Source organism: Macaca fascicularis, chromosome 14, assembly GCF_037993035.2.
Source record: "Macaca fascicularis isolate 582-1 chromosome 14, T2T-MFA8v1.1".
Taxonomy (NCBI): domain Eukaryota; kingdom Metazoa; phylum Chordata; class Mammalia; order Primates; family Cercopithecidae; genus Macaca; species Macaca fascicularis.
Window position 1 is genome coordinate 31,353,162 of NC_088388.1, and position 25,480 is coordinate 31,378,641.

Here is a 25,480-nt window from a genome sequence, read left to right on the forward strand (position 1 = left end):
ACCCAGTCTTGGGTATTTCTTCGTAGCAGCGTGAGAACGGACTAATTCTACGCCATCTCAAAAAAAAAAAAAATTAAAAGTACAGATGCCTACTCAAAGGTATAGACGCACATTCAGAAGTCTAATGGTATATTATGCCATCATGTTGGTGGTGATTATCTCAGGATGGTAAAATCGTGATGATTTTTATGTTCCTCTTTTTGCCTGTGAGAATTTTTTTTTTTTTTTTTTTTTTTTTTTTTTTTTTTTTTGAGACAGAGTTTTGCTCTTGTTGCCCAGGCTGGAGTGCAATAGCACCATCTTGGGTCATCGCAACCTCTGCTTCCTGGGTTCAAGCGATTCCCCTGTCTTAGCCTCCTGAGTAGCTGGGATTACAGGCATGCGCCACCATACCCGGCAAATTTTGTATTTTTAGTAGAGACAGGGTTTCTCCATGTTGGTCAGGCTGGTGTCAAACTCTCGACCTCAGATGATCCACCCACCTTGGCCTCCCAAAGTGCTGCAATTACAGGTGTGAGCCAACGTGGGCGGCCTTTGTTTTTGAGATGGAGTCTTCCTTTGTTGCCCAGGCTGGAGTGCAGTGGCACGATCTCAGCTCAGTGCAACCTCCGCCTCCCAGGCTCAAGTGATTCTTCTGTCTTAGCCTCCCAAGTAGATGAGAATACAGGAGTGTGCCACCATGCCCAGCTAATTTTTGTATTTTTAATAAAGACAGGGTTTTGCCATGTTGATCAGGCTATTCTCAAATTCCTGATCTCAGGTGATCCACCCACCTCAGCCTCCCAGAGTGCTGGGATTATAGGCATGAGCCACTGCACCCAGCCAATTTTTTTAATTAAAATGAACAGTGAGTGGGTGCGACCCCACAGATTGCCTAGCAGCAGGTGAATGTTCGACCAGAGGATTGCTCCATGACGGGAGCTTTGAGCCCCCATGTTCAAGCTGAAAGAGGGCTAGATTTGCCGTCGCCGCCTCAAGCCCTCAGGGGACTTGGCCAGAGCCACTCTCTTTTCCGTAGTCTGAGGGGCATGGGCACAACCATACAGGCTGACAGTGTATTCTGAGCAGTCACGTCAGCCTGCTCCTTGGAGACTTGGGGAATCACTTCTGTGACTTAAGTCACAGAAAACCTGACCTTTGGGGGCGGAACTGTGTACCCCTCAAGATTCCTATGCTGAAATTCCAACTCCCAGTACCTGAGAGAGTGACTGTATTTGGAGATGAGGTCTTTAAAGAGGTAATGAAGTTAAAGTGTGGTCATGAGGGTAGGCCTTAATTCAGTATGGCCGATGTCCTTATAAGAGGAGATTGGCCAGGCGCAGTGGCTCATCCCAGCACTGTGGGAGGCCAAGGCGGGTGAATCGTGAGGCCAAGAGTTCAAGACCAGCCTGGCCAACATGGTGAAACCCCATCTCTACTAAAAATATGCAAAAATTAGCCGGGCATGGTAGCATGTGCTTGTAGTCCCAGCTACTCGGGAGGCTGAGGCAGGAGGATCACCTGAACCTGGGAGGCAGAGGTTGCAGTGAGCTGAGATCGTGCCACTGCACTTCAGCCTAGGCAACAGAGTGAGACTCCATCTCAAAAAAAAAAAGGAGATTAGGACACAGATAGGCACAGAGAAAGACCATGTGAAGACGTAGACAGAGAACAGGCCACCTACAAGTCAAGGAGGAAGGCCTCATGAGAAACCCCTGCCAACACCTTGATCTAGAACTTCAGGCCTCTAGAACAGTGAGAAAATAAATGTCTGTTGTTTAAGCCACCCAGTCTGTGGTATTTTGTTATGGCAGCCCTAGCAAATTGATAGACAGACCAACAGGGGGTTATTTATTTATTTATTTATGCAACAAGAAGTTCAGGGACAGGCAGTGTCCGGTGTCATTTAGCTGCTAGTTGAGACTGCAAGAGTGCCAGGCTCTTTCTGCCTTTTGCTCTGCCATCCTCAGCACGTTGGCTCTGGCCTCACTCCCTGAGAACAGCTTCAGCCGTAGCAGGTTCCTGCCTCCTGGTTACACAGTGGCTGGCGCTGCACCTTCTTCAAACTGTGTCACAGTCAAGGCAATAAGAAGAGCAAAAGCCCTGCCAGCCAGACAGCTGATTATCCTCTTTGATCAGGAGAAGTAGTGTTTTCCAGAAGCCCAAAGTTTTGAATTGATGTCTCGTTGTCCAGAACTGTGTGGCGCGGCCACAAGAAAGCCTGGGAAGATGTCTACGAGGGCTCCTGGCGTATTGCATGGCCACTCTAGACAGAACAGCATATCAGCCAGGAAGGAGAAGGAATGGAACTGAGTAGGTCACTGAGAGGTCAGCCCAGTTTCAAGTGTCCAGTGATCGTTTTCTTTCTTCTTTGCAGGGAAAGATCATAGTGTCCTCCAAGATTCTGGGAATGACATAGTGACCTCTGGCAGGGATGTACCCGTCTGGGAATGAGTGTCCTACTGGGACAATAAATTAGCTTCCTTCCTTTTACCTCCTCCCCCTCCTTCAGTCCCTCTGGTATTTGCATATTGTTGCTCAGCCATGAGATCGCCAGGGAGTGTTTGCTTCTCATAAAGTCTGTAAAATCCCTTTGGAGTTCTTGGAGTAAATGGGGGCTTTCTGAAACATCCTGTTATTTTTCCTCCCTTGCTGATGATAACAGCACATAGCAGAAGTTCTCTTTTCAGGCTGTCCTTCCAAATTTCTACTACAGCCATGCATTGCTTAATGACAGGGATAGGCTCCGAGAAATGCATGGGTAGGTGATTTTGTTGTGGGAACATCACAGAGTGTACTTACGCAAGCCTAGATGGTATAGCCTCCTACACACCTAGGCTATATCATATAGCCAAGTGCTCCTGGGCTACAAAGCTGGACAGCAAGTTACTGTACTGAATACTGTAGACAATTGTAACACAGTGGTACATATTCGTGTATCTAAATATAGATAAGGTAATGCATTGCACCATGATCTTATGTTGGCTACAATATCGCTAGGTGACAGAATTTCTCTTTTTTGTTTGTTTGTTTGTTTGTTAGTTTTTGGAGACAGGGTCTTGCTCTGTTGTCCAGGCTGGAGTACAGCGGCGTGATCATGGCTCACTGTAGCCTCAACCTTCTGGGCCCAAGCAATCCTCGCTCCTCAGCCTCCCACAGCTGGGACCACAGCTGCATGCCACCATACCTGGCTAATTTTTAAATTTTTTGTAGAGATAGGGTCTTGCCATGTTGCCCAGGCTGGTTTTGAACTCCTGGACTCAAGCAATCCTCCTGCCTTGGTCTCTCAAAGGGCTAGGATTATAGGTGTGAGCCACCATGCCTGGCTGGTGATAGAATTTTTCAGCTCCATTATAACTTTATGGGACTACCATCTTATATGCCATCTGTCACTAACCAAAATGTCATGCAGCACATGACTATGCCTACTACAGACTCCTCCTCTAGTATTTATCATGGTCTACTTAAACTATTTTTGTACATGTTTTCCCACTGTCCAGATCAGAAAACTGGGTCTTACTCACCTCTGTATTCCTAGCACTAAGCTTGGTGTAATTAGTAGGCATATGATGAATGTGTGGATAAGTGAATGAATGATGAGAACAGCATGGTAAATTTCCCTAGACAAATAGATCAATGGAACAGAATAGAGAGCCTAGAAATAGACCTACATAAACATAGTCGACTGATCTTGACAAAGGAACAAAGGCAAACAATGGACCAAAGATAGTCTTTTTTTTTTTTTTTTTTTGAGATGGAGTTTCATTCTTGTTGCCCAGGCTGGAGTGCAATGGCACGATCTCAGCTCACTGCCACCTCCACCTCCCGGGTTCAAGTGATTCTCCTGCCTCAGCCTCCCGAGTAGCTGGGAATACAGGCATGCACCACCACCCCTAGCTAATTTTGTATTTTTAGTAGAGATGGGGTTTCTCCATGTTAGGCTGATCTCGAACTCCCGACCTCAGGTGATCCACCTGCCTCAGCCTCCCAAAGTGGTGGGATTACAGGCATGAGCCTCTGCGCCCAGCCAAAGATAGTCTTTTTAACAAATGGTGCTAGAACAACCATACATCCATATGCAAAATAATAACAGTAATAATAAATGTAGACACAGACCTTATACCCTTCCCAGAATTAACTCAAATGGATCAGAGACCTAAATGTAAAACACAAAACTGTAAAACTCCTAGAAATAACACGGGAAAAAATCTAGATGATCTTGGGTTTGATGATGACGTTTTAGATATGACACCAGACACCAGAAGCATAATCCAGGAAAGGAAGAATCAATAAGCTGCACTTCATCAAAATTAGTTTCTACTCTGTATGAGACACTGTCAAGAGACTGAAAAGACAAGCCACAGACTGGGAGAAAATATTTGCAGCAAAAGACTCATCTGATAAAGGACTGCTACCTAAAATAATATGCAAAGAACTTTTAAAACTCAACAATAAGAAAACAACCAACCAATTTAAAAATGAATCAAAGATCTTGACATCTCACCAAAGATGATATGCAAATGGTAACTAAATTTGTGAAAAAGTGTTCAACATCATTTGTCATTAGGGAATTGCAGGTTATGACGATGATATTAGGAGATACCACCACACACCTATTAGAGTGGCCAGAATCCAGAACACTGATACCACCAAATGCTGGTGAGGATGTGGAACAACAGGAACTCTCATGCATTGCTGGTGGGAACGCAAAATGGTTCAGCCACTTTGGAAGATAATTTGGCAGTTCCTTACTTACTCCTGAGTATATGCTACCAATACAATTTAACAACTGCACTCCTTGGTACTTGCTCAAAGGAGTTAAAAACTTGTATCTGCTGGGCACGGTGGCTCACGCCTGTAATCCCAACACTTTGGGAGGCCGGGGCGGGCAGATCATTTCAGGTTTGAGTTCAAGACCAACCTGGCCAACATAGAGAAACCCCGTCTCTACTAAAAACACAAAAATTAGCTGGGCATGGTGGCAGGTGCCTGTAATGCCAGCTACTCAGGAGGCTGAGGCAGATGAATCACTTGAACCCGGGAAGCGGAGATTGCAGTGAGCCAGGATCACACCACTGCACTCCAGCCCGGGTGACAGAGTGAGACTCCGTCCGAAAAAAACAACAGCAGCAACAAAACAACTTATATCTACACAAAAACCTGTGCACAGTTATTTATAGCAGCTTTATTAAGAATTGCCAAACTCGGAAGCAACTTGAGATGTCCTTCAGTATGTGAATAGATAAATTGTGGTACATCCAGACAATGGAATATTATTAGAGCTAAAAAGAAATGAGCTGATAATGCACGACAGGCAAACCTCAAAATTAGGACTTATCCCAGGAGGGTTCTTGGCTTCATCTAGGAAATAATTCAAGGGTGAGCCAGTGGTGTTAAATAGCTTTTATTGAAGTGGCAGTTTACAGTAGCAGCAAAGGTACTGTATATACCTTGTGGGTCAGGGGTATCCCATAGGCAGTGTGCCCAGAATAGCAGCTTAGAGGCAGTTCCGTACTACTGGTACAGTAATATTTATACCCACTTTTAATTATATGCAAATTAAGGGGTGGTTCATGCAGAAATTTCTAGGATGAGGCTGGTAACTTCCAGGTCATCAGGTCATTGCCATGGAAAGAGGCAGGAACATCTAGGAACATTGTCATGGAAATGGTAAACCAACCATGGCACATTGGTGGGCATGTCTTAATGGAAAGCTGCTTCTGCCCAGGACCTGTTTTAGCTAGTCCTCAATTTGGTCCAAAGTCCAAGCCCTGCCTCTGGAATATCAAACCATGCAGAGATGTGGAGGAAACTTAAATGTATATTTCTTTTCTTTTTTCTTTTTTTCTTTTTGAGATGGAATTTCGCTCTTGTTGCCCAGGCTGGAGTGCAACAGCATGATCTCAGCTCACTGCAACCTCCGCCTCCTGGGTTCAAGTGATTCTCCTGCCTCAGCCTCCTGAGTAGCTGGGATCACAGGCACCTGCCATGATGCCCGGCTAATTTTTGTATTTTTAGTAGAGATAGGGTTTCACCATGTTGACCAGGCTGCTCTTGAACACCTGGCCTCAAGTGATCCACCTGGCTCGGCCTCCCAAAGTGCTGGATATTACAGGTGTGAGCCACTGCACCCGGCCTTCAATGTTTATTTCTAAGTAAGGGAAGCCAATCGGAAAGGACCATGTATAGTATGATTCCAACTATATGACATTCTTGAAAAGACAAAACCATGGAGACAGTAAAGAGATCAGTGATTGCCAGGGGTTGGGCAGGGAGGGATGAATAGGTGGAGCACAGAGGATTTTCAGAGCAGACTGATATCTGCTCATCATCAACTGAGGTGTCCCTTCTTCCGGGAAGCCTTCCTTGACCACTAAGCCTGGGTAGTCTGGCTTGGAGATCCTTAGTTTGGACTCCTTGTGCTGACTGCATCACAGCCCTTTGTATCCAATATTTATTTGGCTGGCATACAGTCTTCCCTCCTCCACTAGACTGCCAACTTCATGAGGGTAGGGACCTTTATTCGCTTTTATATCCCCAGAGTATAGCCGCTTCTGGTGTATTATTCGGTAATCATTACACAGTTGTTGAATAAATGAGTGAATGAATGCAGAATAAATGAGCCATCTGTGGTGAGTAAAGCACTTTTTTTTTTTTTTTTAATCATTACGGACCCTAGTGGCCTTTAAGAAAATAACAGAATCAGTGGCCTTGGGTCCATCCCTCCCTCCTAATAGTGATAATAACTTTTATATAGCATCTGATGGCTTTGTCTTGAAGCCATCAGCCCTGGGAATCAGGCTATTAATAAAAATATTTTTATTTACTATATTCTTTACTGTGTGCCAAGCCTTTTGCTAAGTGCTTATTTACGTAACCTATTTTAATGCTCAATCTTGTGAATTAGGAAGTATCATTAGGCCTATTATCCAGAGAAGCAAATTGTGGCTCAGAGAGGTTAAGTAACTAGTCCAGAGTCACACAGTTAGTAAGTGGCAGAGCTGGGTTTTGAACCTCATCACTCTGACTCATGCCCTTAAATTGTCTGAAGAGTCTAATGGTCAATCCCTTTTGGAATTGGAACCAAAGCTGATTGAAGCAGGTTATGTTTATAAGCAGGACTCCAGTGCAGTAAATCTCTGATGAATATTCTCTGATGAATATACTCATGTTCTATTAATAAACATCTTGGCCATCTGCCCTGGGCCTTGTGATGTTTGCATCTTTTCCTTAAACTCTCAAGGAGTGACTTGTGTTTGTGCTCTTTTGATCTCTTTCTTCCTCTGTGAGCTGGCACTGAGAGGCCACGCCCACTGCCCTCTTTCTCTCCCTGGCAGCACTGATCCCTAGCAGGGGAAGGATGCAGCTCAGCTGTCACTCCCTGCGCCCACTTTGCCTCCTCTCCTTCCCTCACCCCCTGCCCAGCATTGGCAGCAACCAGCCTCCTTTCCCACCAGTGGCGATTCGGCCACTGTAGCTGTGGAATGATCACGCAGGCTCAGAGCAGTAGGTAATGGCAGGGCAGAGCATCAGCAAGATGCCACAGAAAGTCCCACTGGTGACGCAGTGCCTGAGTCATCACCACCTGGGGCCAGGTGAAGGGGCCGGCTGAGAGATACTTGGAATGAGGCATGCAGACAATGTCTCATCTACTGGTTAGCAATTTAGAATGGGTTCTCCCTGAGTTTCTTCCAAAAGCAGTATCCCATCATTTTTTGGTAAAATTTCTGTAAAACAACCAGGTTTTCCTTTCATGTACCTTTTTTTTTTTTAAACCTCTGTGAGCTCATAATGGTTGTAATATTTGTTTTGTTAAAAAGTATAGGCCGGGCGCGGTGGCTCAAGCCTGTAATCCCAGCACTTTGGGAGGCCGAGACGGGTGGATCACGAGGTCAGGAGATCGAGACCATCCTGGCTAACACAGTGAAACCCCGTCTCTACTAAAAAATACAAAAAACTAGCTGGGCAAGGTGGCGGGTGCCTGTAGTCCCAGCTACTCAGGAGGCTGAGGCAGGAGAATGGCGTGAACCTGGGAGGCGGAGCTTGCAGTGAGCTGAGATCCGGCCACTGCACTCCAGCCTGGGCGACAGAGCGAGACTCCGTCTCAAAAAAAAAAAAAAAGTATGAAGAATAATGGGAGAAGAATCATCTAAAAGTATACCATGAATTCTAGTCTCTTTATAGGTAACAAGATAATAGCGATAGTTTTGGATGGGTGCAGTGGCCCACACCTGTAATCCCAGCACTTTGGGAGGCTGAGGTGGGAGAATGGTATGAGCCCAGCAGGTGAAGGTTGCAGTGAGCTGAGATTGCACCACTGCACTCCAGCCTAAGAGACAGAGCAAGAACCTGACTTAAAAAAAAATTAAAAATAAAGTGGTATTTTTAACATTCACTTTTTTCTTTATCTAAAAATTTAATTTCAGATAAATGTTATACCATAATTCAAATTATGGGTGTTCCTTTGCTCAGAAGAAACATTTTGTCACCTTCCTCTGCTCTAATTACATCTCATCCCCTCTCTCATATTTCTGAAAACAGTCATTGTTCCTGTGCCAGTATGCCATATTCATTATAAAAACTTTAGAAAGCACAGTAGGCCAGAAAGCATTTTTATGACCCTAGCACAAAGCGAACCACTCTTTCTTTGGTGGCTGTTGGGAAGAAGGCTGATATTTAGGGTACTGAGTCTACGCCTGCTTCATCTCCATCCTTATTTTCTCCATTTACTCTGTGTGTGTGTGTGTGTGTGTGTGTGTGTGTGTGTGTGTGTGTGTGTGTGTGTGTGTTGAATGTGCTGCCTTAATAGAAAAGTGGCTCTGTGTTGTCGTTGGCTCACAGGAATTAGTGTGCTCACCCACTGTGGGTCAAGGACAGCGTATGACAAAGGACCGTGGTCATGGGGCGGACTGTTCTTTTCAAAGAGGTGGTAGTTCCAAGACTCGTGCTCCCTGGGTCACTAAGTTCTTGATGTGTTACATCAATGCTTTGGAGAGAGGCCACCCAGAATCTCTTAAAAAGTATTCTAAATAACACAGAGATCTTTTTCCACAGGAAAAAACTTGGTAGCTTGAATGTTAGTTTTCTGCCCCACACTGCCCAATGTTGTGACTATTGCACTGGTTTTTCCAGGGTTCACCTTTAGGTTTAATTTCCTGAAATTGATCTGTTCGGTTACGCTGGCTTTTTTACTGTTTTGCAAAGAAGAGAAATGGCAGTGAACAGACGGCATTTTATTAGGTTTTTGCTTCAAAAAAATTAAACGGCAAGGCAGGATCTCTGCTAGTTTTTTACAGGCACCTAATAGGCATCATCTGGGTCTGTGTCAGAACTGATATTTACCTTAGATGAATCACCAAAATGCCAGTGAGCCAGTATTCCCGGTGGGGATTCCAAATTTGCCACACTTGTGGGGCTGTCTAGTTTTGTTTGTTTGTTTTTGAGACTGCGTCTCACTCTGTCGCCCAGGCTGGAGTGGCAGCAATCTCGGCTCACTGCAAGCTCCGCCTCCCTGGTTCAAGTGATTCTCCTGCCTCAGCCTCCTGAGCAGCTGGGACTACAGGCGCCTGCCACCATGCCCAGCTAATTTTTGTATTTTTAGTAGAGATGCAGGATTTCACCATGGTAGCCAGGCTGGTCTCGAACTCCTGACCTCAAGTGATCCACCTGCCTTGGCCTCCCAAAGTGCTGGGCTTACAGGCGTGAGCCACTGTGCCTTGTCAGGGCTGTCGAGTTTTATGGTGGTTCCTCCATCCCTCTAAATTCTCACCCTGCTGGAGCCCCTCTGAGAATTGGAGGAGCCAGCTGGAGGGGAGAGAGGCAGCTCCCACACCAACTCCACAGCAGGTGCACCCCCAGCAGGCCCAAAGGATTCCAAGGGGAAGTGAATCCAGCCCGGTATTCAGGGTGAGGTTTGCTTTGTACCACTCTTTTGTAGGAAAATTGGGGTTGCTGGCCCTGAGCACATCACCCTTTGCCAGCCTTTTATCTCACCCTGGGTTCTGTGGCCACCAGCTTCTTAGGCAGTTGTAAGTATGTGTTATTATTTCACTGTTTAACAGTGAGCTCCTGGGCCCCGGGCCTGACTTCACCAGAAGACCACCTTTTGCCAGTGGTGTTCTGATAACTTAGCCCGAATGAAGTGTTAACTGGAGCATAATTGTTATTTGCTTTTAATTTCCTGACCTTAGAAAAAGAAGGAAAGCACAGTGCTAATGGGTTGGTGAGTGCTGAAGGAAGTGTGCTGTCTCTGAGTTGGCGCGGGGAGAGCCTGGTGTTCTCCTTCTTTAGACTGAGCCAGTGTGGACTCCAGTATCAGAATCCCACCTTTGCCATTTTCTAGCTGTGGACCTCAGTCAAGTGACTCAGCCCATCTAAACTTCAGTGTCCCTCGCTGGCAAATGGAGTTAGTAATAGTACTCTACTGCGAGGGTCTTTTTGGGGTTTCAAATGCTCGTTCATCCAATCCCTGGCAGAAAGGACCTACTCAGTGCATGGTAGTCCATGTCCATTTATTAGCCATGGTTAAAACCTGCTTCTCTGGCTGGGTGCAGTGGCTCTTGCCTGTAATCCCAGTACTTTGGCAGGTCGAGGCAGGTGAATCACTTGAGATCAGGAGTCCAAGACCAGCCTGGCCAACATGGTGAAACCCTGTCTCTACTAAAAATACAAAAATTAGCCAAGCATGGTGGCGGGTGCCTGTAATCCCAACTACTCGGGAGGCTCAGGCATGAGAATAACTTCAACCCGGGAGGAGGAGGTTGCAGTGAGCTGAGATTGCGCCACTGCACTCCAGCCTGAATGACGGAGTAAGACCCTGTCTCGATAAATAAAACCTGCTTCTCAAACTCCCCCTTATCTTTCCCTGTCTCCCAGCATTTTCTCCCCATTTGAACTTTTGGGCCTCACAGTATCATGGTCACGTCTTGAGATGGGTTTTGCCCAAGTATTAGGTGATCTTTTGATTTTTTTTTTTTTTTTGAGACAGGGTCTCACTCTGTTACCCAAGCTCTGTCACCCAGGCTGGAGTGCAGTGGCGCAATCTCAACTCACTGCAACCTCTGCCTTACAGTTTCAAGCAATTCTCCTGCCTCAGCCTCATGAGTAGCTGGGATTACAGGCACGTACCACCATCCCAACTAATTTTTGTGTTTTTAGTAGAGACAGGGTTTCACCATGTTGGCCAGGCTGATCGCAAACGCCTGATCTCGGGTGATTCTCCTGCCTTGGCCTCCCAAAGTGCTGGAATTACAGGTGTGAGCCCCCGTGCCTGGCCTGATTATTCCTGATGAATCACTTTACATGGATGATTGACAGCTCCTGGGGCATATTCCATTCCACTTCAGGTTTTTCCTCTTATTTCCTTCATCTTGCTCTTGTCTCAACACCCATCCCCCCAGCTTGTCTGAACTTAGAATGTCATGTGGAATACTATTCAGTGAAGGGTCTGGGGGCTTTTTTTTTAAAGAATTGACTGTCCTGGCTGGGATGGTGGCTGACACCTATAATCCCAGCATTTTGGGAAGCTGAGGCAGGCAGATCGCTTCAGCCCAGGAGTTCTAGACCTGCCTGGACAAGATGACAAAACTCCATCTCTCCAAAAAATACAAAAATTAGCTGGACATGGCAATATGCACCTGTACCCCAGCTACTCAGGAGGCAGAGATGGGAGGATTGCTTGAGCCCAGAAGGTTGAGGCCGCAGTGAGCTGTAATCCCATCACTGCACTCCAGCTTGGGTGACAGAATAAAACCCTGTCTCAAAACAAAAAGAAAGAATTGACTGTCCTTACACCCCATTTGGGTCTCCCTGAAAACTATTCCTGCTTCAACTTTTCTGCACTTTGTTCTGGCATGACTAATATATAACAACTGGGCGTTAAGTGTACTATATATAAAATTCCCGATCAGAGAATGGAAACACTTAAAAATAAAAAAATTTTAAAAAGGGTTGGCTTATGTGGGCTATTTGGAAACCATTCAGTGGGGCAGTATAATTTTTATTTTCAGAAGCTTATGGATTGCACCCCACCCAAGCTTCCCGCGCGCCTAAGACTGGCAGAAGACGCCCTGCCAAGTTTCCTTGCAAGGGCAATAAAGAAGTAATCCTCTGCCCTCTGGTTTTCCTTTCAAAGGAACTGGGGACAGGCAGTGGTCTTGGCTGCCTTGGCCATGAGCTTTCCTGAGCCGGGTAGCTGGTGGTCTAGTGGGGCCATTGGTGGCAGGTGCACAGATGGTGCTACACTCACTGTCCCGTTGCCCCAGAAAGAACATTTACAAGTCTGGGGAGAGCACTGGTAATGGTTGCTGAGTTTGGAGGACAGTTACGTTACAGTCTTGGTGGCTTTTTGATGAATGGTCAGAAAAACTTAACTAGAAACCTATCCGATTTTACACAGAAAGGACACCTTTTTTTACATTTAAAGTTGTGTGTGTGTGTATGGGGGAAAGTGGTGGTGTCACAGCTCTGGAGGAAATTAAACCACGGGAAATAGTAATAACAAGGTCTCTGTGTTCCCACTGTTGACAATTCACAAGTTAAATGGTGGAATGAGAAGGGATAAAAAGGATTTCAGGGGTGCACTTGAGTGCTGTCGCACACATAGGGGTCAGAGTCTAGAATCCCAGTGCTAGGAGGACTTGAGAAGCCATAGATTCCACCCCCATGGTTTACAGAGAAGGGAATGAAATCCCCATCAATTTGGCCTTTGGCCTAAGCTCTGCTTCTAAAAACCCTTTAGAAGTCTGGCTTGTCATCCCAAAGTGCAGTCCACCAGCTTGGAAGAGACAGCGCCTCTGCAAGCTGAAACTCAGCTCACTTCCTGGTTGGCAACTGGCAAGAAGGCGGCTTCCCAGTCTTCTGAGAACTGGGTTTCCCTTCTAACTCAGTGGCACCCTCTCTGGGCCCTGGTGAAGAATCACTTAGAAAAGAAGCAGGCTGCTCTCCTCCAGAGTTCCACCCATAGCCCTACCGTTGACCCTACTCCCACCCCTACCCCTCACCCCCACCCCTCAAACCCACCTCTACCCCTCACCCATATCCTCGTCCCAACCCCACCACCCTCCACACCCACCCCCATCCCCACCCCTACCCCTCACCCCCATCCCCACCCCTACCTACCCCTCACCCCCATCCCCACCCCTACCCCTCACCCCATCCCTCACCCCCATCCTCACCCCTACCCCTCACCCCCATCCCCACCCCACCCCTCACCCCCATCCATACCCCTACCCCTCACCCCCACCCCTCACCCCCATCCCTCACCCCCATCCCCACCCCTACCCCTCACCCCCATCCCTCACCCCCATCCCCACCCCTACCCCTCACCCCCATCCCTCACCCCCATCCCCACTCCTACCCCTCACCCCCATCCCCACCCCTACCCCTCACCCCCATCCCCACCCCTACCCCTCACCCCCATCCCTCACCCCCATCCCCACCCCTACCCCTCACCCCCATCCCTCACCCCCATCCCCACCCCTACCCCTCACCCCCATCCCCACCCCTACCCCTCACCCCCATCCCCACCCCTACCCCTCACCCCCATCCCCACCCCTACCCCTCACCCCCATCCCTCACCCCCATCCCCGCCCCTACCCCTCACCCCATCCTTGCCCCTACCCCTACCTTCCACCCCCACCACCACCCCTACCCTCCACCCCCACCCCAACCCTACCCTCCACCCCCACCCCACCCCTACCCTCCACCCCCACCCCACCCCTACCCTCCACCCCCACCCCACCCCTACCCTCCACCCCCACCCCACCCCTACCCTCCACCCCCACCCCACCCCTACCCTCCACCCCCACCCCACCCCTACCCTCCACCCCACCCCTACCCTCCACCCCACCCCTACCCTCCACCCCCACCCCACCCCTACCCTCCACCCCCACCCCACCCCTACCCTCCACCCCACCCCTCCCCTCCACCCCACCCCTCCCCTCCACCCCCACCCCACCCCTCCCCTCCACCCCCACCCCACCCCTCCCCTCCACCCCCACCCCTCCCCTCCACCCCTACCCCTCCCCTCCACCCCTACCCCTACCCCTCTCCCCCTACCCTTACCCTTCTGGGCTAGAGCAGAGCAGAGTGAAAAGTAGCTTAGAGAAGCGAGGATCAGGTGTGCACAGGGTTCCTAACTCTGCTGATATCCTGGGAGGTGCTGGGAAATTTGCCAGTTTACTGGCAGAATTACTCTCCTCCCTAAATTTCAAAAAGCAGAGAAAGACATTATCTATTCTCTTTCTTTGGGGGGAAAAAAAGGGTTTTTTTTTGGAGCTCACTCTGTTGCCCAGGCTGGCGTGCAGTGGCACGTTCTCATCACTGTAACCTCCACCAGGTTCAAGCAATTCTCCCTCACCTCAGCCTCCTGAGTAGATGGAATTACAGGTGTGCACCACCATGCCTGGCTAATTTTTGTCTTTTTAGTAGAGATGGTGTTTCATCTTGATGGCCAGGCAGGTCTCAAACTCCTGGCCTCAAGTGATTCACATGTCTCTGCCTCCCAAAGTGCTGGGATTATAGGCCTGAGCCACCACGCCCAGCCAGGATGCTAACTGTTCTTAAAGGATAGTTACATATGCAAAAGAGTTCGGACTTCTTCGTGAGGCTGACAGGGAGTCATTGAAGAGTACAGAGCCAGAGCAAGGTGACCAGAGTAAGGGGGGGGGTAAGCCCGGAGGCAGGGGATGGGTGGGGGGCAGGGGAAGATGGGGGCCTGACTGGGGTGGTGGCAGTGGAGGATTTTTGAGATATGTTGGTGGTAAAAGCAGCAAGGCTTGTGGTTGATGAGAAGTGGATGAGAAGGGAGAGAGCTGATTAGGGTGACTCACAGTTCTCTCCTTGGGAAACCGGGTGGCCACGGTGCTGTACTCAGAGTGTTGGAAGAGGAGGTGGAGGCTTGAGGAACAAGATAATGAGTCTGAGATTCAAGAGTTGGGCAACCAGAAAGAGAAAAATTGAGCGATGGAAGATTAGGGCTCTGTGTAGAGATTGAGGAACATCGAGGCTTCAGTACAGTCCGCAGCCCATTGGAGTGGAACACTGAGCAGAAATGCTGCTGTTTTAGAAGAGGGAGGCAAAGGATCACTCAGTCATGCTCACCGCTTCACACTCCGAGATTCACTCACGGCCATGGGCACAGGGTGGTGCCTGTGGGTCCCTCCGGGTCCCTCCATGGCTTTTACCGGCTTCCAAAGCCATTGTCCCTATTCCCTCTAATAAAGGAATAAAGGGAAATGTTTCCGCACGCTTTCTTCTCCATCATGACAGAAAGGAAGAATTTTTTTCTAAGGATTTTACTAAATAGAAAAAAATAGATGCCCTTTCCTTTTTTTTTTTTTTTTAAACTCCTTTTCCCTAGAATGATCTTGCCCTGAGCCCGTTATCCTAGAGTTGGGAATTTGTGTGGGGAAAGGAAGACATCGAGGTGTTAAAAGAACGTAAAGAAAATATTTTCCATCTCTGATGAGAAGTGCGGAGGAATGAGCTGATATGGGAGAATTTAGAATTGATGTAGAGAAGGCTTTCTTACAGAGCGGATTTGGGAGACAAGCTGTGGAACTACATTCTGCGAAGATCAGAGGGAGTCCGACAGCTTTTTGTCTATAGAGTTTCATGGGAGGCCTCTAGGGACCCTTGGCAGGAGGTGTCTGGAGACCCATGAAAGGGAAAGTCCTATTTCTGGGTCTTACTTTGAATTTCCTCGTTTTAAACCTCAGGCCCAAACAAAACCCCTTTCCTCTCCAGTATCCTGGCCACTGCCTAGCTCGAGAAAGGACAAGGTGAGCAAAGTTAGAATGTCATTTATTTCAGCAGCTTGAGAATGAAGAGATTGAAACTCTAGTCCCCGTTCCGTTTCTGACCCTCAGTGACCTTGGACAAGCCACTAAACTTTTTCAGGCCTCAGTTTCCTCAGCTGTAAGATGGGTGGAAATCGTACCGCCTGCGGTTCTGGGGTGTTAAATGAGATAATGCATGTAAGTGCCTGGCACATAGTAAGCCCTCAATAGAAGTCAGCTGTGGTTGTTACTGATCATAACTGTCCTACCTCCCTTGCTGGAAGAACAAATTGCTCTATGAAAAAGGCATTTAAAAGCAAAAGGTACTAGGCAAAAGCTGTGATGCTATCAATTACTATTATTAATAATAGGTTCCTAATTACTTTTGCCACGGTATTAAGTGAAGGCCTCTTTGGGTGGGTGATGACTGGGAAAATGGGAACTACTATTAATGGAGCTGCCAGCTCCTGTTACTAGCTCCATTGACATAATATTTCTCTCAGGGAATCCTTTGACAAATCAGCTGAATTTCCTAGTCCCTTACCCTAAGCTCTGTAAATTTGATCCACATGTCTCCAGTGTTGTTTCTGTAGATTAATAATGGAGAAAGGAGGAGGAGTCAGGCCTGCACTGGGCTCTCCCAGCTGTTCGGCAGGGTGGGTTTCGGCCTGTAGTTGGGGTGGTTTTCCCTTCTGTTTTACTTGTTTTAATGCTTATGGCCAGCTCTCCCCAATGTGTTTGGTTACTCAGCTGTCAGGGAGAGTTTCTGCTTTAGGGCCTGGGGCCCTGGCAGGGGGCTGCAGGGAAGAGCCCAATCATGAACTCTTCCTCCTCCTCCAACAGAAACAAAGCTTGGAGGAAGTGCTTTGAAGCAGTGCTTTGCTAAGTCAGCGCTGGATGTGATGAGAGGGGTCGCTGCCATCCAGGAGAGGCAAAGGGAGATGGAGAGGGAGCCTCCACCACATCAGCCGGGAGAGTGGGGAGACTGGGTCGGGGCAAGGTCGAGCTAGGCGGGCAGGACTGACCATCAGCTGAACCTGCAGAACGGTCAGAGAACACACTGAGGCCCTGGGCTGGAGGAAGACCGCTGTGTGCATTTGCTCAAGAAAGAGAAACACGTGGGGTTCAGCATGAGGCTGTCCATGAGTGAAAAGGGCAGTAATAATACAGGCATATTGTCATATGCACCAGCCCCACATAAGGACAGCCACGAGTGAGCTGTAGTGGTGTGTTCACTGGACTCTGAGCTCACACAGGAGTTAAGTATATGCATTGTAGAGCCAGTCCATCCCAGATTTGAATCCTGGCTCCACCGCTTACCTGAGCAATTATTCAAAGTCTCTGAATGGCAATAGCCCAATATCTCAAATGGAAGCCAGCAGTACCCATCTCATAGGGTTTTTTGTTTTTGGTTTTTTGTTTTGAGCCACGGTCTCACTCTGTTGCCAGGCTGGAGTGCAGTGGCGTGATCTCGGCTCACTGCAAACTCTGCCTCCCAGGTTCAAGCAATGCTCATGCCTCAGCCTCCCGAGTAGCTGGGATTACAGCTGCCTGCCACCACACCTGGCTAATTTTTGTATTTTTAGTAGAGACAGGGTTTCTCCATGTTGGCCAGGCTGGTCTCAAACCCCTGACCTCAAGTGATTCACCCGCCTCAGCCTCCCAAAGTGCTGGGATTACATGCGTGAGCCACCACACCTGGCCCTTATAGGGTTGTTGAAAGAATAAATGAGATAATGTAAATGAAGCCTATGTTCCCAGCACAAAGTAAAAATAATAGCAACAGCACTTGGTAGAGCACGTACTCTGAGCCAGGCATTGGTCCAAGCATTGACTCCCAGTTACTCAGTTAATCCTCATGGCAGCCCTGTGAGCTAGGTACTCTAGTTATCTCTAGTTAACAGATGATGAACTGATGAAGAGTCTAAGTAACCTGACCAAGATCACACCACTGGTTAAGTGATAGCCAGAATTACGAACCCCAACTTCTGCTCCAGAGCCCTGTCTGCTGTATCTGTTGCTGCTGTTGTCCTTGTTACATCACACGTGTTTAGGGACTTCTAACCCAGACTTGGCCACATCCCCGTGCTCTCCAGTTATCTCAAGGAATTTTCAGAGATTTTATCCAAAAGTGATTAAATTCCTGTGGATATTTTTCTTTTAAAAAAAAAAGGGTTTGTGGGTAAGTGTTGGAAAAAGAAGATCTGTCCATCAAAGAAACAGTGGTTACCAAAAGTTGGGAATCCCTATCTAGGTTCTGACTGCAACTAGAATCTCTGTGGCCACATGCTCTTAAGAGCCAACATGTAATTTTAAACCAGTCTGATTTCGCTTTTCTGGTGCTTTCTAAGAAGCCGCATAGTGAGTTGGAGAAATTTACAGGCTGTCACCCTCTGGGATTGATTCTGACAGTTCTGCTCCACTGCTGTTGAAGTGTTAATGAAAAACATTAATTGGACTTGGCCCGTGGCTAGGACACATCCCCTTCTTGAAGTGGAGAAGGCAGCATCCCTTTCAAATGGTTGCTCCCAGCATGGGGAAAGGAGAGGACTCAGGGCAGCACTGCCCTTCAGGAAGTCAGGATGGGCATTTACATCTGACTCGGCCATCCCTGAGCTGCATGAAAACAAAGCCAGGTCTCTTTGTCACCCCAGAACCCTAAGTGTAGCACAATACCTGGGCTGAGTCGGGCACTCTGTAAATATTCAGCGAGTGAGTGAATGAACGCTTGTGTGATCCAGGAGCCCAAGCAGGCCAGTTTCTTGGGTACCTCCAGGAAAGAATGATCTCCACATGCTTATAACCACAGCTACGAATGAGCTACTTCTCATTCTGGCCCCTATAGCACCGTCCACAGTCAACGTTCCCACGTCCTCAAGGCTCAGAGAGATTTTGCCTGCTGAACCTCTCTGTCAAGAGCAGGGCAGCAGGGCTGAGCCCTGCCCGCAGCAGGCTGGGGCCCACTGAGCTTCCCCTCCTTCCTAAGTGTGACCTGTCTGCCTTCTTTCCCCATAGGTGTCCTCTCCCTCCCCGCGTACTTCAGCCCCTACAACGGCGGGTCCCTGGGCCATGACGAGCGAGCCGACGCCTATGCCCAGCTGGAGCTCCGGACCCTGGAGCAGTCCCTCCTGGCCACCTGCGTGGGCAGCATCTCGGAGCTGAGTAAGTGTCGCCTCAGTGTCTAGCTGGATGGTAGAGCAACAGCAAGGCCCCGGGGTTGGGGGAAGGCAGGGAGAGCTTGCCTTCTAGGCTCTGGCCTCCTCCCCCTCCCCCTCCCCCTCCCCCTCCCCCTCCCCCTCCCCCTCCCCTCCCCTCCCCTCCCCTCCCCTCCCCCTCCCCTCCCCTCCCCTCCCCCTCCTCCTCTTCCCCTCCCCCTCCTCCTCTTCCCCTCCCCCTCCCCCTCCCCCCCTCCCCCTCCCCTCCCCCTCTCCCTCCCCCTCCCCTCCCCTCCCCCCTCTCCTCCTCCCCTCCCCCTCCTCCTCCTCCCCCTCCCCCCCCCTCTTCCTCCTCCTCCTCCTCCTCCTCCCGCCTGGCCTTCCCTGAAAGCTAGATCTTTCTAGGCCAGAGGTTGCAAATACACAAATCTGGATTTCTGGTTTCTCTTTAAAAAACAAATGATCTAGCAACATGGCACCCCATTCCTGCATAGCAGTGACCCACAGGAGCTAAGTAGCAGCAAAGTGGGTGGCATGTGTTCCCCACTTTGCCACAGACCTGGGTTTCACCTGGGGTGGGGTGGGGGGGCCTGTTTCATTAATTTCACCTGCCTGGCCCCACAGGCTCTGAATTCACAGCTGGTGCTCTTTCTCGAAAGAAAGCACCTGCAAAGCCTCAGTATAATAAAAGGAAGATAACAGCAGAGCGCCTCTGGCTGAAGGCAGGTGTGGCTGGGTGGTGTCTCCCAGGACTCAGGGCTCTATGGCACACACTTGGAACTTGATGTGGCTCTTTACCGTTGACAGCTGCTTCCAGGGTGTTAGGAGAGGTGAAATCCGTGCTGGCTCCTGAGCTCCCCCTCTCATTACCCATTTGATTTGAGAAATCTGACTACATCCTCTGCTGCCTTCATTCCCCCTCGCTCTGTTGAGATCACCCAGCGGAGGGCAGTGACACAGCAGGGGTCACTGCACACAGCATGGGCACACCTGGAGTTTCCCTCTGCTCCGGCCTTCTCCATTTGTGATTCCCTCAAATCTTCCGACCCCTGCACAATCAACGGCAATGGCAAACCTCTGTTTCTTCAGGACGCGGCTTTCTCCTTCCCTGCATTCTTCTGCCTCCTCCCCAGACAGGAAATGAAGGTGCCTGGTTCAAGGTCACAGAGCAGAGCTGCAGTAGGGCTGGGAGAGAAAGCAGGATTTCTGACTCCGTGTCTCCTGGTGACATTACAGTAGGCAGGGCCAGGATGTTGTTGCCTGGGTCCCCTGAGGGACCCCACAGGAAGTGGGTTCTGGTGTATGGCTTCATCTCCATCCCTGAGAAGTGTCTCCCGGACAATGGGCTGTCTTGGGCCCTTGCACAGTCATGCTTTGGTGAGTTCTCGTGCCTTGCAAACAGTAAGGGACACAGCCCTAAGTCCACTGGAGAGCACCTTGGTTTTACTTTATACTTGAACATTAAGCGAGCGCCTTCTGTGTGCAAGGCACCGTTGTGAAGCACCATCTTCACTTTATCTCGTTTGTTCCTCAGAACAACTCAGCAAGGTATGTCCTGATGAGAGAACTGAGGCTTAGAGACGAAAAGTGATTTTCTCCATGTCACATGGATCAGAGCTGAGGGCTTGACTCGACGTGTCTAGGGCTGTTGGCCCCTAGATAAGACTAGCAGCCCAGCCACCGGCTCCTTGGGGCAGCTGAGATCAAGATTGGGGCTGATCCTTTTCCTCTTCTCATGGTGGCCCTATGCCCATTACAACCCCAGCCCAGCCTAAGGGAGGAGCATTCAGAGGCCTCCCCCAGGGAAGGGCTTGACATCATTCTGCCATTACCGTCAGCCAAGGGGCCAAGACCTGTTGGCTCTACCATTTACAATGATCCTGAGTTTTAGTTTGCCCCTTTCACCAACTCCACTGCTACCAACCAAGCCCAAGCTGACCATTTACTTTGTTTTGTTTTGTTTTGTTTTTGAGATGGAGTCTCGCTCTGTCACCCAAGCTTGGAGTGTGGTGGCACAATCTTGGCTCACTGCAACCTTCGCCTCCAGGTTCAAGAGATTCTCCTGCCTCTACCTCCCTAGTAGCCGGAATTATAGGTGTGCACCACCACGCCCAGCTAATTTTTGTATTTTTAGTAGAGACAGGGTTTCACCACGTTGGCCAGGCTGGTCTCAAGTGATTCTCCCACTTTGGCCTCCCAAAGTGCTAGGATTATAGGCATGAGCCATCGCACCCAGCCCCAAGCTGCCCATTTAAAGCTTAAATTGGGTTGTGTCACTCATCTGCTCAATATCTATTCCCTCTATCCCCCGACAATGGCTTCCCGGCTCACTCGGTAAAATCCAAAATCCTCACTCTGGCCCAGGATCCATATATGATCTGACTTCATCGCTTCATCCTCTTCTCTGTGGACTGCACTCCAGCTGCCTGGCCGCCTGGCTAAGGACCCTCCCACTCCAGAGCCTTCACACTGGCTTTCCCTCTGCCTGCAACACTTTCCCCTTGTGATACCCAAATACATTGGTCCTTCACATTTCCAAGCCTCTGCCCAAATGGCACCTTCTCATTCAGGCCTTCTATGAGTACCACGCTGTCATTCCACTGTCTTCCCTCTTGTGGCTTTGACTTTATTAAAGCACTGATCACCACCTGACATGTACTATATATTTACTTACGAATAGTTTATCATCTCTCTCCTCTGACTAGAAGAGTTGGCTTCATGAGATTGGAAACGTTATCCCCTTTGTCCACGGCTGTATCCTCATTGCTTAGGACAGTACCTGGTACAGAGAACAGTTCCTGAGTATGCATGTACACGTGTTAGGAGGAATGAAGTCTATCCCACCAAATGTTTTCTCCTAAAACTCGCCTAGGATTGGTCCACATCCTGGCCCAGCCACTCCTCAGGGCCAAGGGAAGAAACCTCCTCACAGCATCTTTTCACAGACCAGAGAACAGGCTGTGTCATGTGCCAGGTTGCCCTGTTCCTCCCTCTGAAACCAGGGCTTTTGCTAACCTGCTGTGGAGGAGGGAGGAGACAGAGGTGGAGGCCGATATTGCAATTTTTCTCCCTGAGACTAAAGAACTTAATGAGGCTAGTGATACTTGGCACTGAACCCCTTGGACCTCAGAGTGTTCCCCGGGTTTACATGCATTAACTCCCTGAGCCTCGCCAACATCAGCCTGCCAGATAGGGTGAGAAGTTTCACTCTTGTATGAGATCCAGCTTCACAGGGAGTTTTGGGACTTGTGCTTTTGCTCTGTCCCTCTCTACCCACAAGAATTTTAAAGGGAGAGAATACAAAATAAAACAAAACACTTCTTTTTGAAGGGAGCCAGATGTTCTAGGCCTTATTTTGAAGACGGTGTTGAATTCCAGACTCTCTCCCGCTGTTTTTATTTGATGGCTCATAATGAGAGGTGGAAGGACCAGAGTGAAACCTAGCACCTCTAATCAAGTCTTTCATGGTTAACAAGTGGGGGAGGACTTGTTTTTCCTTGCCTGGGGGGTGTTTCTGGGCTTCAGACTAAGGTTTCATTGAGTGTAGGATCAACTGATCCTCAAGTACAAGGAAGTTTCAGAGGAAGCTCTGAGTCCTCACCGTGCTTAAACCAAGAGACCAGCCCAGCCTGGATCAGGCCTTCTCACACTAGCCATGGTGAAGGACCAGAGATTGTATTCCCCACACTGTGCTGCAGAATGAAACCTTTATAATGTACCATCAAAATAAATGTCTAGAACAAGGAAATAAGATAGGTGAAATGCAAGCCCGATTTTTAAAATTATTTTATTAGCTATACATAAAATTACTGTCAAATTTCTATGTAAGTTTTTAAAAATTCACTCTTCACTTCTGAAATTAACTTGCTGCAAACCAGTAAGTTTGGGGACCTGTCCCGGTTCACAGACCACACTTCTAGTAGCAGCCGTGCGATGGTCAAGAGCATGCGTTTGGGAAGCAGGGACCCCAGTGCAAGTCCTGGCTGACTGACTGACTAGTTATGGCACCGGGACAGGTCATTTCACTCCTGCAAGCTTGCTTCCTTGTCTGTAGAGTAGAAAGACCCTCCCTTACAGGGTGGCTGAAAAAGTTGAAGGAAATTTTGTCTATCTTTTCATGTCTGTCACGAAGCCTAGAAAATATAAAGTGGCAGGAAGCAAAAGTCACCCTAGGAGAAGGTTCAAAGCAAGCTGCTTTCTTTGCCCATAAATGGGTTGCCACGCAGTGTAAGTTTTTAGACGTCGTGGTCGGAGTTCTCTGCAGCCATTTGTCTTTCTGGTCTGAGAGAAACTGGCCACAGCAGGGCTTGGATCAAAGAAGCCGGTGACCTCCATCTCCAGCTGCCTTCATGGTTTTCTGAACTTTTGGGTTATCTCCTTCTGTTTGGATGGGAGATTCCATTTCTTTCTTGATTTTCTTGTCTACATGAAGCAGGAAGTACACTGCCAAAGGGTTCTCCACCCATAACAATAAAACAACAATAAAAATAATTAAAAGATAATGACTTCTACCTTGTCGAGCCTTTGAAATGATATTTCAACAAGGTTTCCCTTTGATGCTATCACAGACTCTTTGATTTCTCCTCCTTGTGGTCCTGTGGTTCTGCCAAAAGTTATGACATTTAGACCTGGAGAAACGGGAGCCAGGTTTCAACTTATTAGCAGTCAACGTAGCTGTACAACTGGCTGCTGTGAGGTGGGTTGGCTGGTGGTTGTGATGCCAGTTTCAACCACCCATGGAGCCCAAGGGCAGGGTTGGGATCTGGCATTTCAGGGCACAGACTCCTCCTGTCCTGGGAAATGTGGGGCAGAGTTTGACGGCAGGCAGTGGTCCTGGAAGGAAGAGTGCACAGGAGGCGGCCTGTAGGATAGAGGAATAATCATAATAAGACATTAATCATAACAGTGCTATGTTCAGCCCTACCAAGTGCTTACTCTGTGCCAGGCATGATGTTAAGTGCTTTACATTTATTGTTTCTTTGAACCCTCAAAATCGGTAGGGTAGATACTATTGTTTCCATTTTACAGATGAGGAAACTGAGGTTCTGATAACTAAGTAAGGGATTTCTCTTTCTCTGTAAGGAATCACCAGGGGTAGGCCTGAAGCTGACCTCCAGGGGAACCTCCCTGAGTTCTCAGGCCTAAGGGAACATGGGCTGGAATGAACAGTAACAGGCCCTGATTTGAGGCCACCTGTGTCTGACTTGAATCAAGCTATCAGTTCACCTGGTGATTTTCAAACCTGAGTGGACATTAGAATCACTGAGGGAACATCTACAAACTAGAGATGCCCAGGTCCAGCGGCAGACCAATGAAATCAAGGTCACAGGGATGGAAACCAGGTGTCAGCAACTCACTGCCCTCTTGGCCCTAGGGTTTGTCAGGACCACCCAGGCAGCTGAACTCCAACTGTAGGGATGAGCAGTCAAGAGCAGGGAGGAGTGAGGAACCAGGGATGGTGGTGGAGGATGACAAAGAAGACTTTCCTGGTGGGGATCTCAAACTCCAGGGGTGTCATTTGTCCCTGCCTGGAAGCCAAACACCATCACCGCGGCTGTCAAGGGAGAATTTAGCAGCTAATGAGCTCAAATCAAGCCTCAGCAGAAGTTGTATTTTAAAAAGAAATGAATGCGTAAGGTTAATTCTTCTCCAAATATTTGCTGAGCACCTAGTACGTAACAGACCCAGTGCAGGGCCCTGGGACACAACAGAACAGAACAGCAGATTCCCAGAAGCAGCATGAAGGTTAATTGAATACATGAATGAACTGGTTCTGCCATGCATTTCATGAGACTTCACTGGCCAAATTGAAACCTGTTCATTTCTTCCACCTTAGGGTTAGCTGTGCCCACCCGTGGAGGGGCTCTCTCTAAGGAATCACCAGTGTTGAGGCTGAAGCTGACCCCGAAGGAGCCGCTTTTCTTAGAGCGGAGGTGCCTGCAGGTGCCGGGGCTCCTTCAGCCCATCCTTTCTCAGCATTGTGGCCTCACACAATGTTGAGCCGTTTCCTGTCTGGGACTGGTGAGATATTGAAAATACTTGAGTTGGGTAGAAACACACTACAGGATATGGGGACCTAAGGATCCCACGGACTCCAGCAGGGCAGGCTGCAGCCCAGCTCACAGTGAAGTCCATGGACTTTGGAGTCGAACAGACCTGAATTCAAGTCTAGATGCTACCATTTTCTAGCCATACAGCCATGGCTAGTTAACTCAACCTGCGGGCTCTGAGGTGTCCCTGTGGCCAGGAGAATGAATACATGGGGTCAGGAAATGTTTATCAGATAAGCCTTAAGTTTCTTTTTTTTCTTTTTTTTTTTTTTTTGAGATGAAGTCTCACTCTGTCACCCAGACTGGAGTGCAGTGGCACGATCTCTGCTCACTGTCACCTCCGCCTCCCGGGTTAAAGCGATTCTCCTGCCTCAGCCTCCTGAATAGCTGGGGCTACAGGTGCCTGCCAGTACGCCTGACTATTTTTTGTATTTTAAGTAGAAACAGGGTTTCACTATGTTGGCCAGGCTGGTCTCGAACTCCTGACCTCAAGTGATCCGACCACCTTGGCCTCCCA

General features: G+C 48.7%; 1 protein-coding gene across 1 annotated transcript in view; it reads left to right on the top strand.

Annotated features, from left to right (window-relative positions):
- Positions 1–25,480, top strand: part of ABTB2 (ankyrin repeat and BTB domain containing 2) — a 212,869-nt gene that overhangs the window by 139,277 nt on the left and 48,112 nt on the right. The window contains exon 2 of the mRNA XM_005578227.5: positions 18,774–18,920. Coding sequence (XP_005578284.1) covers positions 18,774–18,920 — 147 coding nt within the window. The remainder of the gene's footprint in view (positions 1–18,773; positions 18,921–25,480) is intronic.